The 22490-nt window shown below is 36.2% G+C and overlaps 1 protein-coding gene across 6 annotated transcripts in view; it reads right to left on the bottom strand.

Moving 5' to 3' along the window:
• The window catches only part of LOC136030886 (inactive histone-lysine N-methyltransferase 2E-like), a 63451-nt gene that overhangs the window by 23941 nt on the left and 17020 nt on the right, over positions 1-22490 (bottom strand). For all 6 annotated transcript variants that reach the window (XM_065709978.1, XM_065709975.1, XM_065709973.1 and 3 more), the window contains 2 exons: positions 18508-18614; positions 7206-7566 (listed from right to left, as the gene is read on the bottom strand). In XM_065709978.1, the coding sequence (XP_065566050.1) occupies positions 7206-7566; positions 18508-18614 (468 nt within the window). The remainder of the gene's footprint in view (positions 1-7205; positions 7567-18507; positions 18615-22490) is intronic.

Here is a 22490-nt window from a genome sequence, read left to right as displayed (position 1 = left end):
TTTGAACATACATAATTAATATGTTCAAATACTTCAGATACCGACCGTAAACTAAAGCTAAACTAAATTTAGCCAGGGATTTCTGGCAATTTTATCTTTTGGTCATTTAGTTTATATTTTTAGTCATTACCAAATATTGTAATTTTCCTATGCTTGTTAATATTGGGACACTTCGTGATCCTTTAATGACGGTTACCCTCTTCTCCAATCAGGAAAACCATCGACTTGGTTCAATCATAGAACAATTTGCGGACTAGGCTTTTACTGTCCTGTTATTATTGGAGCATCTGTCACCATTCGTCCGGCAGTTTTAGTCTACATAGTATTTATTTCTTTCCCTCAAAATCAAGAAGTATAAAATAAGTTTTTAAACAAATGGAACAAAGCAGTGATTTACAAAACACTTAAAAATTATTTATACACTTACACTTATGTGTAATAAATATATATATATATATATATATATATATATATATATATATATATATATATATATATATTGACAAAACACTATATAATACACTTAAACGATATGTATAGTTAACATTAAAACAAAATATTTAATTTCTCAAATATTTTTAAATTCTGGAAAATGGGAAAAGTTTATACATAGATAATATTTTCAGACTTACAGTAAAACTATTTATCTTGTTCACAGCTATTTCCAGCAACTCTTTAATTTTAAATATTGAAAATTCCGTAACTAAAACAAATTAATAAAAGAAACTAATAAAACTTACAATAATTAAAACTGCCGTCTTACAATGTTTAAATTGCCGTCTCAAGAGCAAATTGCATAAATTTTTTCCAGGGGTGAAATCGTTTTCGGTATCTATAACACATAAGAAAGCATACAAGATGACTCCAAACGAGTCAAACAGTTCGTGGTAACGAACCGTGTAGTAAGGAGCGACCCGGCTCAATAGTAACCAAAAGTCTAAAAAATGGAATTTTGGTACCAATAGCTACATCAAAAGAATTGCATTTTAATGCTGATTTTAAATATATCAGTTTCATCAAGTTTAGTCTTATCCATCAAAAGTTACGAGCCTGAGAAAAGTTGCGTTAGTTTAAAAAATAGGGGGAAACACCCCCTAAAAGTCATAGAATCTTAACGAAAATCACACCATCAGATTCAGCGTATCAGAGAACCTTACTGTAGAAGTTTCAAGCTCCTATCTACAAAAATGTGAAATTTTATATTTTTTGCCAGAAGGCAGATCACGGATGCGTGTTTATTTGTTTGTTTGTTTTTTTTTTCCCAGGGGTCATCGTGTCAATCCAGTTGTCCTAGAATGTTGCAAGAGGGCTCATTCTAACGGAAATGAAAAGTTCTAGAGCCCTTTTTAAGTGACCAAAAAAATTGGAGGGCACCTAGGCCCCCTCCCACGCTAATTATTTTCCCAAAGTCAACGGATCAAAATTCTGAGATAGCCATTTTCTTCAGCGTAGTCGAAAAACCTTATAACTATGTCTTTGGGGACGACTTACTCCCCCACAGTCCCCGTGGGAGGGGTTACAAGTTCAAAACTTTGACCAGTGCTTACATATTAAACTTTGACCAGTGCTTGACCAGTAGTAATGGTTATTGGGAACTGTACAGGCGTTTTCAGGAGGAATTTTTTGGTTGGAGGCAGGGGTTGAGAAGAGGGGGATATGCTGGGGGAACTTTCCATCGAGGAATTTGTCATGGGGGAAGAATTTTTCCATAAAGGGAGCGCAGGATTTACTAGCATTACTTAAAAAAAACAATGAAAAAGTTTTTTTTCAGCTGGAAGTAAGCAGCAGCATTAAAACTTAAAAAAAAACAGAAATTATTACCCATATGAGGGGCTCACCTCCTCCTAATACCTCGCTCTTTACGCTAAAGTGTTTCTGGTAATTTCAACTATTTATTCTGCGGCTTTTGTGATTCAGGGGACATTCTTAATGAATTGGGACAACATTTAAGCTTTAGTGTAAAGAGCGAGGTACTGACGAGGGGGCAAACCCCCTCATATATGTAATAAAAACATAAGAATACAAAAGTTCTTTACGTAAGCAAATTTATAAGTTACGTATATCTTTTACTTATAAAAAGATTCGTAAAAAATTAAAAGTTCTAGATGCCTTTTTAATTAACCGAAAATCGGAGGGCAACTAGGCTTCCTCCCCCGCTCTTTTTTTCTCAAAATCATTCGATCAAAATTATGAGAAAGCCATTTAGCCGAAAAAAATAAATATACAAATTTCGTTTTAATTATTCCTCTGCGGAGAGCCAAAATCGAAACATGCATTGATTCAAAAACGTTCAGAAATTAAATAAAAAAACAAGTTTTTTAAATGGAAGTAAGGAGCGACATTAAAACTTAAAACGAACAGAAATTACTCCGTATATGAAAGGGGCTTTTCCTTCTCAACGCCCCGCTCTTTACGATAAAGTTTTTTTTACTGTTTTAAAATGTAGAGTTAAGAGAAAGAGTCAAACTTTAGCGTAAAGAGCGGGGCGTTGAGAAGGAAAAGCCCCTTTCATATACGGAGTAATTTCTGTTCGTTTTAAGTTTTAATGTCGCTCCTTACTTTCATTTAATTTAATTACGGTAAAGGTATGGAACAAGCAATAGCAAGAATCACATCGAATTTCAAACGAAAAATTTGTCTAAATTCTGAGGCGAAATGTTTGAGGTAACGATGAGCCAAACTGAAGCACAGCACGATTTTTGGTTAGGAGAAACGCAACAACGAGTACCATAGTGACTTACAAGATAAAATGATGGACAACAGAAACTACGGTTATGATTTTTTACTTGAATTGAAACGGCCGAATTTCAACCCTATGACTTAAAACCAAGGAATAAAACGATAAATGTATATTTTAAATCACGTCAGCATTTCCTAATTCCATTGAAAGTGCTGATGTGCCAACTTGTGAATTAAGACTTAAGAGTCATACAATAATTATGTTAATGTGTTGCTACGTTCCTTATGAGCATGGAAATTTTTTTTCCCCATATTATAAGGAAAGCATTTAAATTAATTTTGCTAGGCCTAATATTTACTAATAAAATGAACAAAATGCACACGACAATTTAGCTAATAGATTAATTAGAAGCAAACAAATATAACTTGAAGAAAATTATACAAAAAGAATAAAACACAAATTTTCTGAATTTCGGAACAAAGGGACAAAATTAAACTTAGGTACACTAAATAATTAAGCTTGCTCTAACGTTTTTAGTTGAATTTAACCAATTATAACGAAATAGTTTACCCCAACTTAAATCGTGGATATATTTTCAATAGTTATCTAATTACGAAATTCAGCCTGATCATCATAGGGGAATGTAGCCTAAATCAAGATCCCATTTTCATGATAATTGGGGTTATTTGATTAAGCACGTTCTAACATTATCAGGTGTAAATAAATTTGATTATATAATTGTGAAGGTGGAGTTGACTATGTTGTAATAACATAGCTTAACATAACTGAACTTCGAATGTTAGAAAATTGTGGTTGATAGTTTTTAAATATGATTAAACTAAAAAAAAACAAGTTTTTTCAACTGAAAGTAACAAAATAAATCAAAAAATTTATATGAACAGACATTACCATAAGCGGTAAAATGGTGTTTCATAGTAAAAAGAAACGTGGATTCAATGTTTTTTTTCTAGCAGGGACACTTCGTACAGAAGGGGTTGTCTTAAAAACTTCGAAAGGAACTCATTTCATTGTTAATCCAAATCTCTACATCCCTTTTAAATAGTTGGAAGCTATTGGAGGGCTACCACCCCTCCCCACACCCATCATTTCCCCAAACACATCCGATCAAAGTTTTGAGATACCCATGTTGTTAAAAGTAGTTAGAAGGTCCAGTAAGATTATCTTTGAGGATTGACCCCCTCTCCCCGAATCCTCAGAGTAGGGATTTTAAGTTTAACCCTGGGTATATAAGATTTTTAGGGACATTACGGTTTTATAAACTTTTGAGATAGCTCATTGGATTAGAAATCAGAAATTCCACTATCCTATTTAAGAGACAAAGAGATAGGAGGGCAACTAGCTCGCCACCTCTTGTCCTATTTTTCATAAATACGTCTGATGGAAATTCCGAATTTGCCATTTGCTCAAAAATAGTAAAAAGATCACAAAAAAGATCAACAGCCATCTTTGAATGTCTCAACCATAGGAAAATTTTCCACGGACAGAATTTTCAGTGGGGAGAGAACTTTCGATGGGGGGGGGGGATTTTCCCAGAATTCCCATGCAAAATTTATTTTATTTTTCTTTGTCGTCTCAATTTAAAATTAGAGTTTCCACTATTATTAACTACTCACTACAGTACCAAGACGCCTGAGACCAACACATCAACGCAAATTCCTCCTCTATCCAATCTATTCAAAGCCTGTCTCTTTACACCCTCCCCACGTATTTCCCATAAATCTTTCAAGTTGTTCAAATTTCAAGATTTCTTATTGGTCATCCAAATCAAGAATAAATGTGTTATTTTTTGGAATGGAAATAAAAAAGAAGCTGGAGTTAGCTTGGGAAATCAGTTTTCTGATACAAAAACATACCTTCATTAGAGAACAGCTGAGATCAAGTTATGGTATTGGTATCGAAAAATCAACAAAAATTATGACTTCCTAATATTTTCAACTTCTTGAAGGGGGGGGAGGAGGAGGAGTAGCCAAGTTTGATGCAAAAATTTGCAAATTCACTTCCTTGAGGAGGCTACTTATAGCGAACAAAAAGTTTTAACAAGAAACTAAGGGCTCACCAAGCTACAAAAGTGAAAAATCAAATCGCTGTTGACTTTTGTAAGAAAAGGCTCTTCTTTCCCCTCTTCTAATAAATCTTGGGGGGACGAAAACTGCGAACCAAATCCTGAAAATACTCCATTTAACGGATCTATACCAGTCGGGATTCCTCCCATAGGAAAGGAAACCAAGACACCAACTGGAAACATCACAGAACCTGCTCTATTTGCGCCAATTTATTTTGAACTTCGTGTTTGTGAGCCCATGCTTGCTGAACCACCGAGCCATAGATCACCCCCTGCACCATTTGAAGTTTGTAACATTGAAGAATCCATTTATTTATAGTATTGCCTCAACAGACAAATTTAAACTAATTTGGCAGCTGTAGATATTACACTAATCTTCTTTTTTTAATTTTTATTATTTTTTTATTATTTATTTTTAGTAGAACTGGTAATTGATTTCTTTGGTAATTAAGTTACTGAATTTTATTTCCTTAATTAATAACAGGATGTCCCTTTATTTCCATTAATTATGCACACTTTTGGTCTCTATTTATGTTTATAAGATTTATTCATGTTAAATCAGAGTCTCCTATACATTATCCTATCAATAGGCAATTTTGTTTTAAAGAGTTTAAAGGCTTAAAAATAAGAGTTCTCTAAAAAAAAGAGGTTGCTCCCTTCCCCTCCTTGTATCCGTGATTGGCCATTGAATACTATTGCACTACACTGCCTAGTTTTTAATACTTTTAAAAAGTTTCTTATTGTTCTAATTAAACGATTCCTTCAGGATTCCTTCTTAAAGATTTGGGACGAAATCTAAACTTTAGGGTCAAGAGTAATATGTTGAGGAGGGGTTTGATCAATGATGAAAAATGAAAAATGATCATGAAAAATGATCATTTTTTAAATAATGTCAAGAAATCTGGCTCTACCTCTACAGAAAAACCCTCCTCTCCACGGATACATCCTCAAGACAATTCAATCCCAGTAAAACTATCCTCTACAATTACCCTTAACATCTTCATGCGTGAAATTGAGTCACTAAAGAGAAAGCAAGACATAAGAAAACTTTCGTACAGGAATTCAGGCAAATTTCCATATATAAATAAGAAAAATAAAAAACCTAAACAATTACATTTTATATGAGTTTTCTTGCAGTTTTTTTTATTGTATTAAATAAAAAAACAAGTTTTATTTAACTGCAAGTAAGGAGCGACATTAAAACTTAAAACGAACAGAAATTATTCCGTCTATGAAAGGGGTTGTCCCCTCCTCAGCATCTCGCTCTTTACGCTAAAGTTTGACTCTTTCTCACAAATATACTTTTTAAAACATTAAAAAACTTTAGCGTAAAGAGCGAGGCGTTGAGGAGGGGACAACCCCTTTCATATACGGAATAATTTCTGTTCGTTTTAAGTTTTAATGACGCTCCTTACTTGCAGTTAAAAAAACTTTTTTATATTTAATTTCTGATCGTTTTTGAATTAATGCATGTTTTGACTTTGGCTCAACGCATATGAATAATTAAAACGAAATTTGCATATAATTCTTTTTTTTTATCTAAATGGCTTTCTCATAGTTTTGATCAAATCATTTAAAAAAAAAAGGTGTGGGGGTGAGGCCTAGTTGCCCTCCAATTTTTGGTTACTCAAAAAGGCAACTAGAGCTTTTTTGGTTTTTGGCCTATGCTGAACAAAATGGCTATCTCAAAATGTCGATTCGGTGACTTTGTGAAAAAAATGAGTGTGGGGGTGGGGAAGGTTGCCCTCCAATTTTTTGGTCACTTAAAAAGGAAACTGAAACTTTTAGTTTCCGTTAGAATGAGCCCTCTCATGACATTCTAGGACCACGCGGTCGATACGATCACCCCTGGGCAAAAAAAGCAAATAAACACGCATCCGTGATCTGTCTTTAGCAAAAAAAATAAAAAAAAATACAAAATTCCACTTTTTTATAAATAGGAGCTTAAAACTTCTGCAGTAGGGTTTTTTGATATGCTGAATCTGATGGTGTGATTTTCGTTAAGATTCTATGACTTTTAGAGAGTGTTTCCCCCTAGTTTCTAAAATAATGCAAATTTTCTCAGGCTCGTAACTTTTGATGGGTGAGACTAAACTTGAAAAAACTTATATATTTAAAATCAGCATAAAAATATAATTCTTTTGATGTAACTATTGGTATCAAAATTCCATTTATTTTAGTTTCGATTGCTATTCAGCCGGGTCGCTCCTTACTTCACAGTTCGTTACCACGAACTGATGGATAGTTTTTTGCTTTTTTTTTCCACTTCCAGGCGTAAAGCCAAAATACAAGAGATGCCTTATAAGCTCATTTAGGTAGATGAAATATGGGGAGTGAATCCCGTTGGATGTCCAGGCGAACTAACGTTAGAGGGAAAATGACCAAATACTTCCTAATTACTCCAATAACGAAAGAATTTTTCTTGAAATCAGGATAAATTACCTTGCAAAAGTAAGCCTGTTTTTGGAATAGGTGATACCACGGATGTTTCGTAATGGTTTTTACGCCCTGTAGCCAATTCAGACACAGAATCTTCACTAGAAGCGTCTTCGCTATTCTTTGATCCCCTTTTGGTTTTTGACATTGGCCGAGCATCATTCTTTGCTAGAGTTTTATATTTTCTGAGAGCTTGCCTTTTGATTATTTCATTAGACAATATGTCTTTACCAAATCTGCCAGTTTGTCTTCCATTATCCTTTGGTGTCAAGGAAGTGCCTTCATGATGTTTTGCTGCCACCGGAATATTCTCTTCTAGTTCTGATCCTTGATTTGAATTGACTTGTTTGTTTTTTCGCTTTACGCCCTATATTAAAAAAAAAGAAAAGAATCAAATCTAAAATTTACGACCGATAGGTATGATAATTCAAAGAGGAAATTAATAAATACAAGAGACAGAGAGTTAATCACATTAGGGTAACTTTGCTTCCCACGGATATTGCTCATCATGGAATGATAGATATCATCATGGATATGGATCATCCTCCTTTCTTTACTTTAGTTATATTTCCCTTGATAAGCTTATATTTTGAATGAGCATGAAAATTTAATGGTTTCTGTGGACCTATCTGTTGTCTTGAAAACTCTGTCTTCACAAGTAGCGATCACAGCTTAGACATACAATAGAGTTAGGAAAACTCGATTTATTTTTGGGACACAGTGCGCGATAGCGATGCTAGCGGCTGGAGACAGGAAACTGACAGTCTGAGTCTAAAAGGTCAGAGCAATTGGACAAACAAAACAAAATTGCGTTCCCGCCTATGGCGTTGTAGTACGATCTAGGAGACGCCAAGTTCAGAGCTCTGTGCCAAAATCTTCTCATGGGCAAGATAGGAGTTTTCATAACTGTATTGTATATCTAAGCTGTGGTAGCGATCTGGGTTTAATAACCGCATCTGGATTTTTCACAATCTTTGCGCTGTTTGTTACGGGGCCCCTTAAATTTTTATATGAAGAAAGGAACCCATGCCTGTAAGTCCCTTTGAAATGTCATTTTGCTAATCTGATTTACGGAGGCGAATTTTTACTGCAGAAATAATTAATGATGTATGTCACAAAAAAAGATTTCGACGAACGTATGGATGACTTAAAGCGAATGATCGAAAATCTTCGTAAAAAGAATTCAGCTTTGAAACAAGAGAATTCTGATTTGAGAAATGCAATTATAGCGATTAAACATCATTGTTTGAGTACAGAATTGTACGCATAACGCAAAAATCTACTTATCCACGGAATTCCTAATAAGGATAGTGAAAATATTGAAGAGACAGTCCACGACTTTTTATCAGGAATGCCAGTAGAAAACTCGAAGGATATAAAATTCACGGCAATGTACGGAATTAGAAACAAGACCAAGCGCCCTTCCCACTCGAACTCTCGCCCCGTTTCGGACCCTATTTTTGTCTCTGTTATGAATCTTAGGCATAAAGATAGTATCATGACTTGTGTTGGTAGCCTAAAATACACAGGAAAGAGTATCGGCAATGACCTACCACCTGAACTTGCAAAGCGTCGGAAAAACTTTTGAATGCAACTTACAAGCTCCGAAATTCCAAAGTAACCGCTGAGAAAGTATCTCAAACTAAAGTCATGCAACAGGGTACTAAACTATGGCTAGAAAAAAAAAAAAAAACAACTTCTAAATCAAACTGGGTTAACTTCAGTGATGCCCGCCATGACCCCCTCGCCTTGGTTTTATCCGCAGTTCTTAGTGATGGTGCTTCAGACGCGTGACATGAACTATTGAGTATTTTTGTCTCAGTAAAGTAAGGGGATGCAAATTTGATGCTCTTTTTTGCAAAGTCCGTATCTATGTGTGTTTTTTTAATTGTTGCCTTATTTTTCCTTTTCTCTATTTACTATATTATATATTCCTTTCTTGATTTATTTTGCAATGTCCGTATCTATGTTTTTTATTTAATTTCTTATATTTCCATTTCTCTCTTTCCCTGTTATTTACTCTTTTCTCTACTTTTTTACTTGTAAATATTTTTCCGAACCAAAGCAAAAATTCAAGTTCGTGCCTTCGCCTTACGAATTCGCCGTCATTAGGATGTCTACGTTGCCCGTGTTCGCTCGACTACAGCGTGGCCTCTATTCATCACCTATATTGGTAAGTAGTAACTTACCATCTTACCATCATCGAGGACTGACACTAACCTCAAGAAAAGGAAAAAGAAGAAAAGGAAAGATGAATATGAAAGTCGTATAGTAAATTTTACTTTTTGAATAACCCGATAGGGAGAACACCGAATATGAAATTTGATGAAAATTTAGATAATATTATTGATGGTAATTTTGTAGAGGAGTTTGGGTTATGGGATGTTGGAGCTCAGCGGGAGGATGTCCTCCGGGTTGTGAATTGGAATACTCAAGGGCTGAATTCTTTCCTGGATGATATACAGCTTATATGTAAGAATTCTCGTCCTGGAATTATTGACTTATGTAAAACTTTTTTAAATGAAAAGAACCAGCTACTTATGGATATACCTGAATATAATTCAATATTTATAAATAGAAAGATGGCAAAAAAGAGTGGGCTAGGATTTTACGTATTGTGTAATCTGGCAGTTGTCAGATGAGATGATCTTTCTACAAACGTTGAACGGGTATTTGAAACTCTGTTCATACAATTGGCTACAAGCTCCAAAGAAAAGATAATAATTGGTGAAACATATAGATCTCCAAGCGGATCAACGAAACAATTTATGAAAATATTAGAGTGTTCTTGGGAAAGTATTCTCTGAAAAGTCAGAAATTATTTTAATTGGTGATTTTAACGTTGACATCATGGATATGTCATCGAGTCAGGCTTGTGATATACTGGCACTAGCAATCTCGTCTGGGTTAACTCCCTGTATAAATATTCCTACACAACTTTCGAACCAATCTGCAACCTTAATTGACAATGTGTTCCCATCTATACGTTCGGTAAAAAATGAAGTACTACTATCAAATGCATTGGATCATTTCCCAGTAGGAGTTTTACTTCCACTCCCTCGACTTGACCGACGAATAGCCCCTGATAATTAAATCTATACCTTGCATTCTCCGCTTACCATAAAAATCTTCCTCCTCAATTATTATCTTATTTTAATATTAATAATTCTGAAGGCCTCTGTCTCCGTTCATCCAACCGCTCCTTCATTGTCCCCAAGTGTGTCTCTAGTACCGCCCAGCGATCCCCCATCTATAAATCTATAATTCAATGGAATATAATACCCTCCAGTGTCTAGCTATCCACAAGTTTTGGCACGCTGTATAACAATGTACTAAAATTTTGATATTATAACTCTCTAAATTCTTATTCAATTTGCTTTAGTTACCCATGTTTTCTCTTTTCTTTTTTTTCTCTCTTCTTCATTTTCAATTTTTGTGGTTATGGTCCTTAACAAGTTCGCTTCCAGGATCATTATTATTATTGGTGTTATATTTTAGTTTTATTTGAATAAATTGAATTGAATTGAATAATAACCCAAGATTCCGATATACACCAACAAATATCGAAAAGCTCAAAGATGATTTATTCACTACACCATGGGAGTTTACAATACCTGAGAGGGTGAGCTTAGAAAATTATACTACGGTGTTTGTTTTTTTTTATGAAGAAGTAAAGGAGAAATTTTTACACCATTGCCAAACACCCCAACCAAGTCTTTCTAAAAGATCAACACCCATAGCCCCATGGACTACAGCTGGAATACTGAAGTCAATAGGTTAGGTTCAATCAGAGACGCCATTTGGACCAAACCTTGGACTGGCATAAACTCCATCTTGGCCCCCCTGACTCACTTCGTGTCGCGTAATCATCTAGGAAATGGGCATTTGACAGAACTCGAGATTTTTGACAGAACTCGAGATTTTTAGTATGTATCTTACCTACTTTCAAAGTTTACAATAATTAATAGCAAATAGCGTAATTACCCCAAGGGTCGTCAAGTAAATACGCTCTTTGGTTAATAGGCGTACAGTAATTTCAAATCAATTGGACAGAATGGATTATGTTGGACATAATGGATAATTATGGCCGGCAAAGGGCCCTTTGTGGTGGAATCTTGGGCCTCCCTGGAAAATCCGGGGTGGGCATTTGCCCACCTCTGACCCCCTCCCAAATGGCGCCTCTGGGTTCAATCGGGTTTAATTAAAAAAGGAAATAACTAAACTTAAAGTACACTGCTCTGTGACAAAACTCACGTTGAGACCCATAAAGAGGAAACAGTACCTTAGGAAAGATTATAGGAATATACCGAGTCATGCTAAACGAGGCTTTTAAACTATACCGGAAGATGCTTAAAACGTTGGTTCGAAAAGCTAAAATTACATATTTTTCCTGTAGGTTTGCGGATTGTGGCAAAAATATTAAGAAAACTTGGGACGTAATCGAGAAAGTTACGCAACCATGCTCTCTAAATTACTTAATGTTCAGAATCAGCTTTTCTTGGATGAAGACCAAGTGCGACATCAGATGACAAAAGCTTTTGGTGAGGTCGGGAAAAGAACGGCGTTAGGTGTGGTTCCTTCTTCAAGTTATAGATCTTCTTGAGTCAGTTACTGAGCAGGAACTGATAACAATAATTTCATCATTAAAAAATTCTTCATCTGGATTCGACCAAATTCCTACCAAATTAATTAAACAAATTCCTCGGTCAATTATTACACCACTGTGCCATTTGGTTAACCAGTCATTCAAGCTCGGAATATTCCCTCAGCGTCTCAAGTTTGCACGAGTGATAGCACTATTTAAAGGAGGTGACCGGGGAACTATAGGCCTACATCTCTTCCGTCTTTTTTTTTCTAAAATATTTGAAAAGTCTATGCTAAAGCGTCTGCTAAGTTTTCTGGACACGAAGAAGTTTTTTCATCAGCACTAGTTTGGTTATTAGGAGAATTGCTCAACAGAACTCCCATGTAATATGCTTCTTGATTTTTATGACAGTCTTTAGACTTCGACCTTATCCCTGCGGCAATATTCCTTGATGTGAAGAAAGTTTTTGACAGCCTTACACACGAGATCCTTATTGGTAAATTCTCGCATAAAGGTGTTCGTAGAGAAGTTCTGTCCTGGTTGTCTTCATTCATAACTGGCCGATCCATTACATTTGAAGCTTCTGATGAGCATGTTCCAGTTGAATATGGAGTGCCACAAGGCTCAGTTCTTAGGCCGTCCCTTTTCCTCATATATGTCAACGACCTGTATCGACTATTTACCAGCCCACGATCTAATTTCTGTTGTCAATTGTGCCAGAAAGGAGATGCAGAGGTTGGAACCTTGGCTACGCCTGGTCAACATAAAGAACTTTTTGCATTCGCCGACGACAGAATCCTGGGGGCTGCAGCATCTGATGAATCATTCCTTATCCTCAAGCTACAATTGAAGACAGAAAACATGTATCATTGGTTTGATGCAAATTTATTAACTTTGAATGTAAAAAAAATCGTTTCTTCTTATATTCTCCCGCATAGGCAAAAGCTGCCCTATAGTGACAGACCTTCAAACATCTAAGGGATCCATATCCTGCCCAGCTGACCGGTTCGTTCGATTGCTTGGGGTACTTCTGGATGAAAACTTATCTTTCAAGCGGCATATCGAATCGATGAGATTAAAGGTTTCTCCAGGCCTTGGCATTATTCGGAAGCTGAAACAAGTCTGTCCTTTCTCTATCCTTCGTATATTATACTTCTCTCTTATTTACCCTTTTTTGTGTTACTGCTCATCAGTGTGGATGACTACACTTCCATCTTTACTTACACCTTTACATAATCTCCAACTGCAATCAGCACAAGTCCTGCAGTCTACCACCCATATTTCTGTTGAACTTCTGAAGATTAAAGATATTCATACATTACACCTCTCTTTCATTGCATTTCAATATTTCCGTGGAGACCTTCCATCAAGTTTTTCCAGGCTACTTGAGCTTGTTAGAAATGTTTTGAAACTTTAGAAATGTTTTGAAACTAGGAACCAGGATGATATGCTAGTGCCCCCCATCCCTGCAGTACACTCGGGCTTTGGTCTGACAGTTGCTGTCGGGCGTGCCGGGAACTTCATTCTTGTACGGATCTGACGGTCCTGTACCATAGGCTCCTTCAAGAAACAGTTAAAGAGTTTGTTGATAAAATAAAATATTAAATTATAATATTGATCAGTTATTTATATTGTTTATTTACTTAAATTTATTAACTATTAATTAATTAACCATTTAGATTGAATTTAATTATTTAGAATTGGATGGTGTGAGTGTTGGTTCCTCGATGTATGTTTTTTTTTATTGATTTTTTTTTTAGTATTTTTGTTTTTTAAGTAGGTGGTACGGAGACCAGTTGTACTCGGGTGAGTATTGTTGAGTAGAATCTAAATATATTTTAAGTGTGAATGTATTTAATAGTTAATTATATTTTGTTTTTATTGAGCCCTTTGGGATGTTTTTGTTTATAAATGGAAGTATATTGATAATAAAAGGAACTTGAACTTGATAAAATTTCGGCTACTATTGAGCCACATCATTATTTACTTACAGTTTGTTAAAAAGAAGTGTTTGAAAGGCAATAATAATTTTTTTCCCTGCATGAGAGGTGGGTGAGCCCAGCACTTCTTCAATGGTGCAAATTCACCAAATATTGGGGAGGGGATAAATGTCTTTTTTAAGAGCTACGGGGGGAATTGAGCGGAAACATCTTAGGAAAAGAGGAAGTATGTGGAGAATAATAAAAAAAACGCAATAAAAAAAACAGCCTAAAGATTGTAAAGTGTATTAATTGCGAACAACCATTAAGATTGCTTGACGTTCTGGGGGTGTTACCACCCATTTTCAGGAAAAAGGCAAATTTCCTCACAATGACCATGAAAAGCCTATTTTCTTAACGAATATATTTGTGTTAAAATTCTGCTTTTCGAGTTCAGTTACTATTGGCTTGATTCGCTCCCTAATTACACGGACTGTTTGATAAATATTTTAGTGACTTTATGCTAAAATTCAGCGTCACGTTAAAATTCAGTGTCATAACTCTTCATTTTTTTTCACAAAAATAATTTAGGGGAATACCACCTATGAACCCGTAACCTCTTTGTATCCAGGCGAACGCTCTATTACTGTATTTTGAGCTATACTCTGAAACCTGAAACCATTTTCAGTAATACTCTGAAACGACTCTGAAACATATCAGAGTCGTTTATTAGGCATGATTGTATGCTCATTAAAGTGAAGAAGCAGCAAAACAAAGAAGATCTATTATGACAAATACCAAATACTACAACTTATCACTGAAATAGCTTATAGAAATCAAAGTTAATTTTATTCTATAGAGAGCTATCTCTATCGAAGCATAAGTATAAATAAAAGTTCTTGAAACAGAACTAAAGGAAGCAGGTTAAAAAATTCGTTACTAAAAAATAGTGGTACGAAATTCCTACAGCTTATGGAATTCACGGTTGGTACTTCCACTAAAGGTTTTTGCCAAAATATTTCCAAGAAATCCCGCTGGGATCGCTTGAGACGAAAACCCTTTAACGTCATAGGGAAAACTTAATAAAGTATTAGTTTCAGCTAAAACTAATAGATTTATTTTATAAATTTTAGTCGGAGTGTTCTTGTGAGTTTAAATTACCATTGTCTAACAAGATATATTAACAAACAACAAGACATGGAAAATGTCTTAACCATCAAAAGTTACAAGCCTGAGAAAATTTCCCTTATTTTCAAAACAAGGGGGAAACACCTCCTAAAATTCATAAAATTTTATCAAAAATCACACCATCAGAATCCGCGTAACAGAGAACCCAACTGTAGAGGTTTCAAGGTCTTATCTGCAAAAATATGGAATTTTGTATATTTGCCAGAAGAAAGATTTCGGATGCGTGTTTGTATTTTTGTTTTTATATAGCTTCTTTTTTGTTTTTATATAGCAATTGCTTCCCAGATGAGCCTATACCTCGTCGTTCGGGACCCAGTGCTAAGAATAGTTCATTGTCAGACATAATCACTACTGTTTCTCGCTGCTCTGCAGAAAATATTGATATTGCAGAGTTCGTGACCAAATCCCCCACTGAAGTCCCCAGTCGAAAGTTTCGTCATGGAAAAATTACTTTCAATTTACTTTCGTCATGGAAAGGCAGTGTGGTCTTCGAAGTTATCTATGAAGTCCCCAGTGTTTTGGCGTCGGCTTATTCTATCCTTACCGCCAAAGTCAACCAGTACCTTGATCAGCTAAAAACGCTTGCTCACCGTCGTTCTTAAATATCCACCTCCAGAACTAAGAGACCCCGTTTCTCGCAAGGAAAAGCTTGATTCCTTCGCCGGACATGACGGAATTATGTCGGTATAGTCTGATCCGGTAAGGAAAAGATGGGCTGTAGTCACGTGGGATAAAGTTTCCACAAATTCTCTTGCCGCGCCTGCTGTTGCGAGCTATCTAAAATTCTTGCTAAAGAGATCGATCGCAAACCTCTTGGAGTAATTAGGGGACTTCCCGATAGTGTTTCTAGCAGTATACTCATCACCGCTATTCTTGGTCTTGTTAAGGCCACCTAGATCAGCTCTTCTCATACATTCCGTTTAGTTCCTTGATTCCGCTGCACTAAAATCTGCCATCGCTACAGGTCTGCGCTTGGGTTACGAGTTTTTTAAAATATCAAAAAACAAGGAACTACCCAGCCGGTGTCTTAGATGCAAAAGTATCCATAATTCGTTAGCTCACTGCCCATGTGCACAGAATGAGATGAAGTGCTCTAAATGTTCTGGATGCCATTCCAATACTAAAGACAATCCTTGCTTAGAGGCTCCGAAATGTGCCAACTGCGGCGAAGCTCATGTTTCCTATAGTATGAATTGCCCAGCTATCAAATGCGCTCTGAACTCTGCTCAAAATGAACCGAGCCACTATTTTAAGCTTTGCTTCTCTCAATATTAACGGCACAAAAGACAAAGACTTGTTAATTAACGAATTACTAGTCCATGACATAGTGTTCTTGCAAGAACATCTTTAGACCGAATCAAACATTTTTAGCCTAAAGTGATCTTCTGTCCACCATTTTTTTTTCACAAGAGGCCAAGAAAACTAGAAGCCATCCTTCCGGTGGTCTAGAAAATTTCTTCCGTTTTCCATCAAAGCCTTCAGTGATTCATTGTGATGACAACATCTTGGCGATTCAATGTGACAGTACTGCCTTTATAGATGTTTATTTACCTTGTGATCGACGTTCTATAGCATCGTTCACATCTTTCGCTAAATGTTGCTCCAGTTCAAAGTCTCTACTCGAAAGTCTACGTTTAAAAGATCTAAATTGGGTTTTAGCTGGTGACCTTAACTGTGACATTCTTGGTATCTATGATAGGTCAACCCTCTTGCTAGAATCACTCCCTAGCAGATATCACGTCGCAGATAAGAGCCTCACATTCACGTATATTCATAACAGAGGCTGTTCAAAATCAAACCTGTATCACGTGATCCCTTCCAGTTCCAGCTTATTATCATCGACTGTCAGGGTGGACAACGAGAAAATTGATGACTCAGCCGAAGTGGTATAGGAGACTGAACTGGGATCGTGCTAATGTCCCCCCTATACCTTGCTACGCTAACTGCTTTACGGTCGGGACAACTAGACCGCCTCCCCCGTCCCCTTTCTTTCTCAAAATATTCCAATCCAAACTTTGAGAAAGACATTTAGCCAAATAAAAACCAAAAATTGATAAGCTAATTTCGTTTTAATCATTCTTGTACGATGAACCAAAATCAAAACCAGCATTAATTAAAAAACGTTCAGAAATTAAATATAAATAAGTTTTTTTAACTGAAAGTAAGGACCTACATTAAAACTTAAAACAGACAGAAATTATTCCATATATGAAAGGAACTTTACCTCTTCAACGCCCTGCTCTTTACGCTAAAGTTTGACTCTTTGTCACGGTTCTACTTTTTAAAACAATAAAAAACTTTAGCGTAAAGAGCGGCGCGTTGAGGAGGGGACAGCCCCTTTCATATACGGAATAATTTCTATTCGTTTTAAGTTTTAATATCACTCCTTACGACACTATGCCAGAGTAAGAAATACTGCTAAGCGATAATACACATACCAAAACTTTTAGCTTAACTTTTCAGTAATTTGCCGTAAACTCAAGAGGTGATTTGCAGGATCTTGAATTAGTTTCAATAATGAAAAGGGTATTGTTTCTCTGCTGACAGAAAACTGTTGACTTCCACCCCCCCCTCATATCCGTCTTCAGCATATGATGTTTGCCTCGTAACCACTGAGATATCTCCACTAGTCACCACCCTAATATTCATCCTGTTTAGAATTCACACTCCACATCCATTTTCAGCTTTCTGGAGCCCAGAAGCTCCAAATTTGGAATGCGGGGTTTATGATTATTAAAAACAACAAAAAGAACAACAGCAACAAAACCAGGAATGTTCACCATCTGTTCTCCCTTTCATAGCCCTTCGTTTTTCGTTTTTTTTTTTGTCAAACTCTTAACTTCTTCTTTCCGATCACCTTTTAACCAAATTTTAAAAAAATTTAGGTTCAGGAAAGAGAAATTGAAACAGAAGGAAATGAGAAGGAATGATAGAAACAAGAGAGAAAAGAGAAAGAGAGAGAGAGAGAGAGAGAGAGAGAGGAAATGAGAAAACGTGAAAGAAATTAGCGAATCTATGGGATCATATCTCACAATTTTCCCTAAAAATTAATTAAACAAAAGAAAAAAGATTACTCTGTAAGATCTGTTTTGACGGTGGTATTTGAAGAGGTATATTTGTTTGATAGAAAGCAAGAGAGATTGACAACAATTGAAATAAAGAGTTTCACACTACTAGCGCTGTAAAACATAATATTTCGTTTTTTATGTTCTGTTCAAAAATAGAGCCACACTATCCAGCTACACGAATTAGTTATTAGAAGGCTCGTTCGCTCAAATCCTAACAAAAGGGTGTTTACTCTGTCTCAGTCTCCAACTGTCATTTGTTTAACACCTTCAATTTCTTTTTTCATTCCAAGTGATTTTTCTTCTTCGTTTTCTTTTAATTTCTTACGGTTCTTTTTATTTATCTTTGTTGTGTCTTCTGGGGTGGATGTCACTGGTTCATTATTTTTTGAATATATGTACCCTGAACATAGATTTTCAACATACTTTTCTACAATACTACAACACTTTTGCATACTTTACTACATACATACTTTATTACATTTCTACAATACTTTTTGTAATTTAGTATTTTATTAAACAAAATAAAGCCTTTCCAAAAAAGCACTTACCTGGTTTGAAGGGGAAGAATCCCTACTCCTCCATGAATCTAGCAACTTTAACCGTTTTGTAGGGCGTTCTCTACAGAGAGGGCAAATCCATGTCTCAATTATTTCACCTAAAACATTAACGGATATTAGCCATTTGAGCTCTATTTAAAACTCTGAACAGCAGTGTATCATAATTGCTTGGTTTAGGAAGGGGTCCCAATTTCTTGAATGGAAGGGTAAAGGGTTGGTCAACCATAGACCACCATTTTAACATGACTATCAACGATGACATCAAACAGTACTTGGTAACGAACTGTAAGTAAAGAGTGACCCGGGTTAATAGTAACCAGAATTAGGGTATTATATGGAGGGTACTATATGGAATATAATACCCTCCAGTGTCGAGCTATCCACAAGTTTTCGCACGTTGTATAACAATGTACTAAAATTATGATATTATAATTCTCTACATTTTTATTCAATTTGCTTTAATTACCCATATTTTCTCTTTTCTTTTTTTCTCTCTTCTTCATTTTCAATTTTTTTTTGTTATGGTCCTCAACAAGATCGCTTCCAGGATCTTTATTATTATTGGTGTTGTGTTTTTTTTTTACCTGAATAAATTAAAAATTAAATTGAATTAAACTATAAAGATAAAATTTTTATAACAGTAGCTGTATCAAAAGAATTGGCTTATTATGTTGATTTTAAATATATAAGTTTCATTACGTTTAGTGTCACCCATAAAAGGGTACTGGCCCGAGAAAATTTGCCTGATTTTCTAAAAAAGGGGGAAGGACCCTGTAGGTTCAACGTATCCGAGAACCCTACTCTAGAGGTTTCAAGCTCCAATCTTCAAAAATGTGGAATTTTATAAATTTTTTTTCCCAGAAGAAAGATCACGGATGCGTGTTTTTTTCCAGGTCCTAGAATACCAGGAGAGGGCTCATTGTAACAGAAATGAAAGTTCTAGTACCCTTTCTAAGTGACCAAAAAAGATTGCAGGGCAACAAGGCCCCTTCTCACGCCCCTTTTTCTCAGAATCGCGGTATCGAAATTTTGAGACAGCTATTTTGTTCATCATAGTCGAAAGGCCGAACAACTATGCCTTTGGAGATATCATGACCCTCCAAAGCCTCTAGGGAAAGGTCTTTAAGTTAAAAATTTGCTCAATGTTTACGTATTTTATTTGTTATTAGAAAGTATGGATACATTTTTGGATGGAGGGGGCGGGGCAAATTCTCTGCTGGTGGGATTTTACACGGGAGTAATTTTCCATGCGGAGGAAGTTTCCAGAGGGATGATTTTTCAAGGAAAATTTACCAGATTTCGAATACGACATTCTTTTTATGTCTTACATTCTCTTTTCCGACTCCTTTTTCTGCATGGAGATGTTGAGGGTAATTGTCCTGGGTACAATTTGAGCAGGGAATTGTCTAGAGAATATATCCATGGGGAGGGGGGGATCTTACTGTGAACACCATTGGATTGGCTAAGGAGGAAGGGTTGTGGGCTGAAAAAGTAATGGATAATGGGTGTTTTATTAGTGATCGGGATCTGATGTGTTTATTCGTGTGGGAATGACCCATTGTGAGGGTGTTATATGATGTTAATTTTTATATTAGTGTTGTTGAATGTTTTTTTTCTTGTTCCAATTGTTTCGTTCAATGGTTTAGCTGATTCTTTTCGCTATTTTTGAATGTTGTTTTCTTTCTTTTTTTATGTCTCTGTGTTGTTTTTTTTTGTGAAATGCTTTATGCTGCCCTATATAGGGGAATTCCAATTTCGCAGACACAACTTGATTTAATCAATAATCCATTGATTTTTTTTGTCTATTTCGAGTATAAATCGCCAGCACGCCCTGCTGGGCACGCCAGAGGCTCCCCAGACTTGTAGTAGACCCCCGCAAACACCTACTCCTAACCTATTGTAAACACCTAAAGTCTACTGGCCTAATTCAGTTTTCATTTAGTCTTCAGATTGAGAACATCTGTATGGATTTATTGGATTTAACTTGCTGTGAGCTTGAATTAATTCAGTGAGCATAACTAATTATCGCCCAAAGAGTAAACTGTATGTCGTGTGAAAAACTATTTAGTGAGGAGATATAACAATTGTAAAAACCGGCTTGGATACGGACTTAGATTCTGGAAGACGATAGAAAAAAATTGCCTGTATTAATTAGGGCGAGTGGGATACGGAATTGGTGAATGTAGCAAAACCAAACTTTTATGGAATCCGCTACTGAACTTTATTACCCTATCACTAGCATGTGGATTAAAAATAAAAGTTTTCGTTATTAGAGCGGTCGAGTTCTTCTCTCATGAATCTATCCTTGATGCGAAGAAAGTATTATGGACATTTTATGAAAATTTGGGATACGATGATACAATGAGAACCAGCTAATAAAGACTCTGAAAATGTGCTAGATTTAGTGAAGGCCGTCGATCGATTTTCCGAAGACAAGAAAGTTTTGCCTCAATTCGTTATATATGAGCCCTATAAAGTACCCGAGAGTGCCAATGCAGTTGGTGCTTGTAGTACAACTAAAGTGAACCAGACGTGTAGAAAGTTAGACAGCGTCACGGAACGTCTGAAACAGGCTCCAATATTGTGGCCCATTGCTGTTACTACAAAATAGCCTTCCACCCCGCTACCATACTCGGTCGTAGTGAAAAACCCTCCAAAGTCTCTTGAATTTCCCGAGGCCCGTAAGGACTTTATTCTGACTACATGTGGAAAGCTAAGTGACGATATAGTAGAGCTCAAGAAAAATAAGAAGTGGAAAGTAATAGTCAAATCAAAGGATTCCACTGAAAAAGATTACTAATGCCATGAAGGTAGGTTTTTACGAGTTCTGCGATTTGTTCCAAATGATTTTGAAGCAGAAGATGTGGCTAAATTGATCCCATCATGCGAAAAAGCTGAGCAGATCGGTCAGTCCCGCACTTTCAGACTTTATTTCCCGCCAAAAGAAGCCGTGGAGGCTAATATGAAGGAACCTCCGAAGATCGGTTTTGAACGCTTTCGCATTGATGTTTTTCGAACATTACCACGCCGTTGTTTTCAAATACCACCATGTAGGACATCTGGCAGCCGAGTGCCATAATGCCGAGGTCTGTTCTCAGTGCGCAGGCTCCGACCATAAAAGTACAAAAGAGTAGCCATGCGTGCAGAAGAAAAGATGTGTTGTGTGCAAAGCTTCAGGTCACTCATGCTATTCAGTGTCCTGCTCCGAAAATCGGAAATTGACTGCTGAACAGTAAAAATCTAACAGCTTTCAATGAATATTGTTTGTTTTCTTTCCGTTATGTCATGAAATATTAACGGTGGCATTCTTGATAAACTATCAGTCCTGGAAAAGTTATGCGAATTCTTTAGTGTCATCTGTATTCAGGAGCACCTTTTGACGGATTTGAATTTTTAGCTTTTATGCCCTTCCTCTAACGTAACAGTACATCTCTCCCCTGCAAGAAGATTTAAAGCTAAAGGAAGGCCAAGCGGTGGTTTAGCTGTCCTGACAACTTGTCAATCAGAATTGTTTGAAATGTAATTGTTATCTTGCTGTGGCAGTCGATAACTTGGTAATAGTCAATCTTTATCTTCCAACCAATTGCAGGGACGAAGCTTCTCAAAGAAAATTTGCTATCGCTTGCAGAAGGGTGGCCAAACTGGTCACCTCGGCCAGAAAATTTGCTATCGCTTGCAGAAGGGTGGCCAAACTCGATCTTAAAAAAGATCGAGAAGATGAACAAAAACTGTATACTTATCGGAGAATTTAACTGTGATCTAATTGAGAATTCAAGTGCTAGAGCTGAAACATTTCTATCTATTCTACCAACCGGTTACTCGATTGTACCGAAAGACCGAAATTATTCGTTTATTTTAACTTTAAAAAGCACTTCTAATCTTGACCATGTAGTCTTTCTCCAACCTCCCAATGCAGATCTTATTGTTAAAGTCGGTTTGGAAGGTGAATATAGTGACCATATCCCTTTGTTCCT

The sequence above is a fragment of the Artemia franciscana genome, chromosome 9, assembly GCF_032884065.1.
Source record: "Artemia franciscana chromosome 9, ASM3288406v1, whole genome shotgun sequence".
Taxonomy (NCBI): Eukaryota; Metazoa; Arthropoda; class Branchiopoda; order Anostraca; family Artemiidae; genus Artemia; species Artemia franciscana.
The sequence above is the reverse complement of the archived record's forward strand: the minus strand, read 5'-3'. Positions and strand labels throughout refer to the sequence as shown.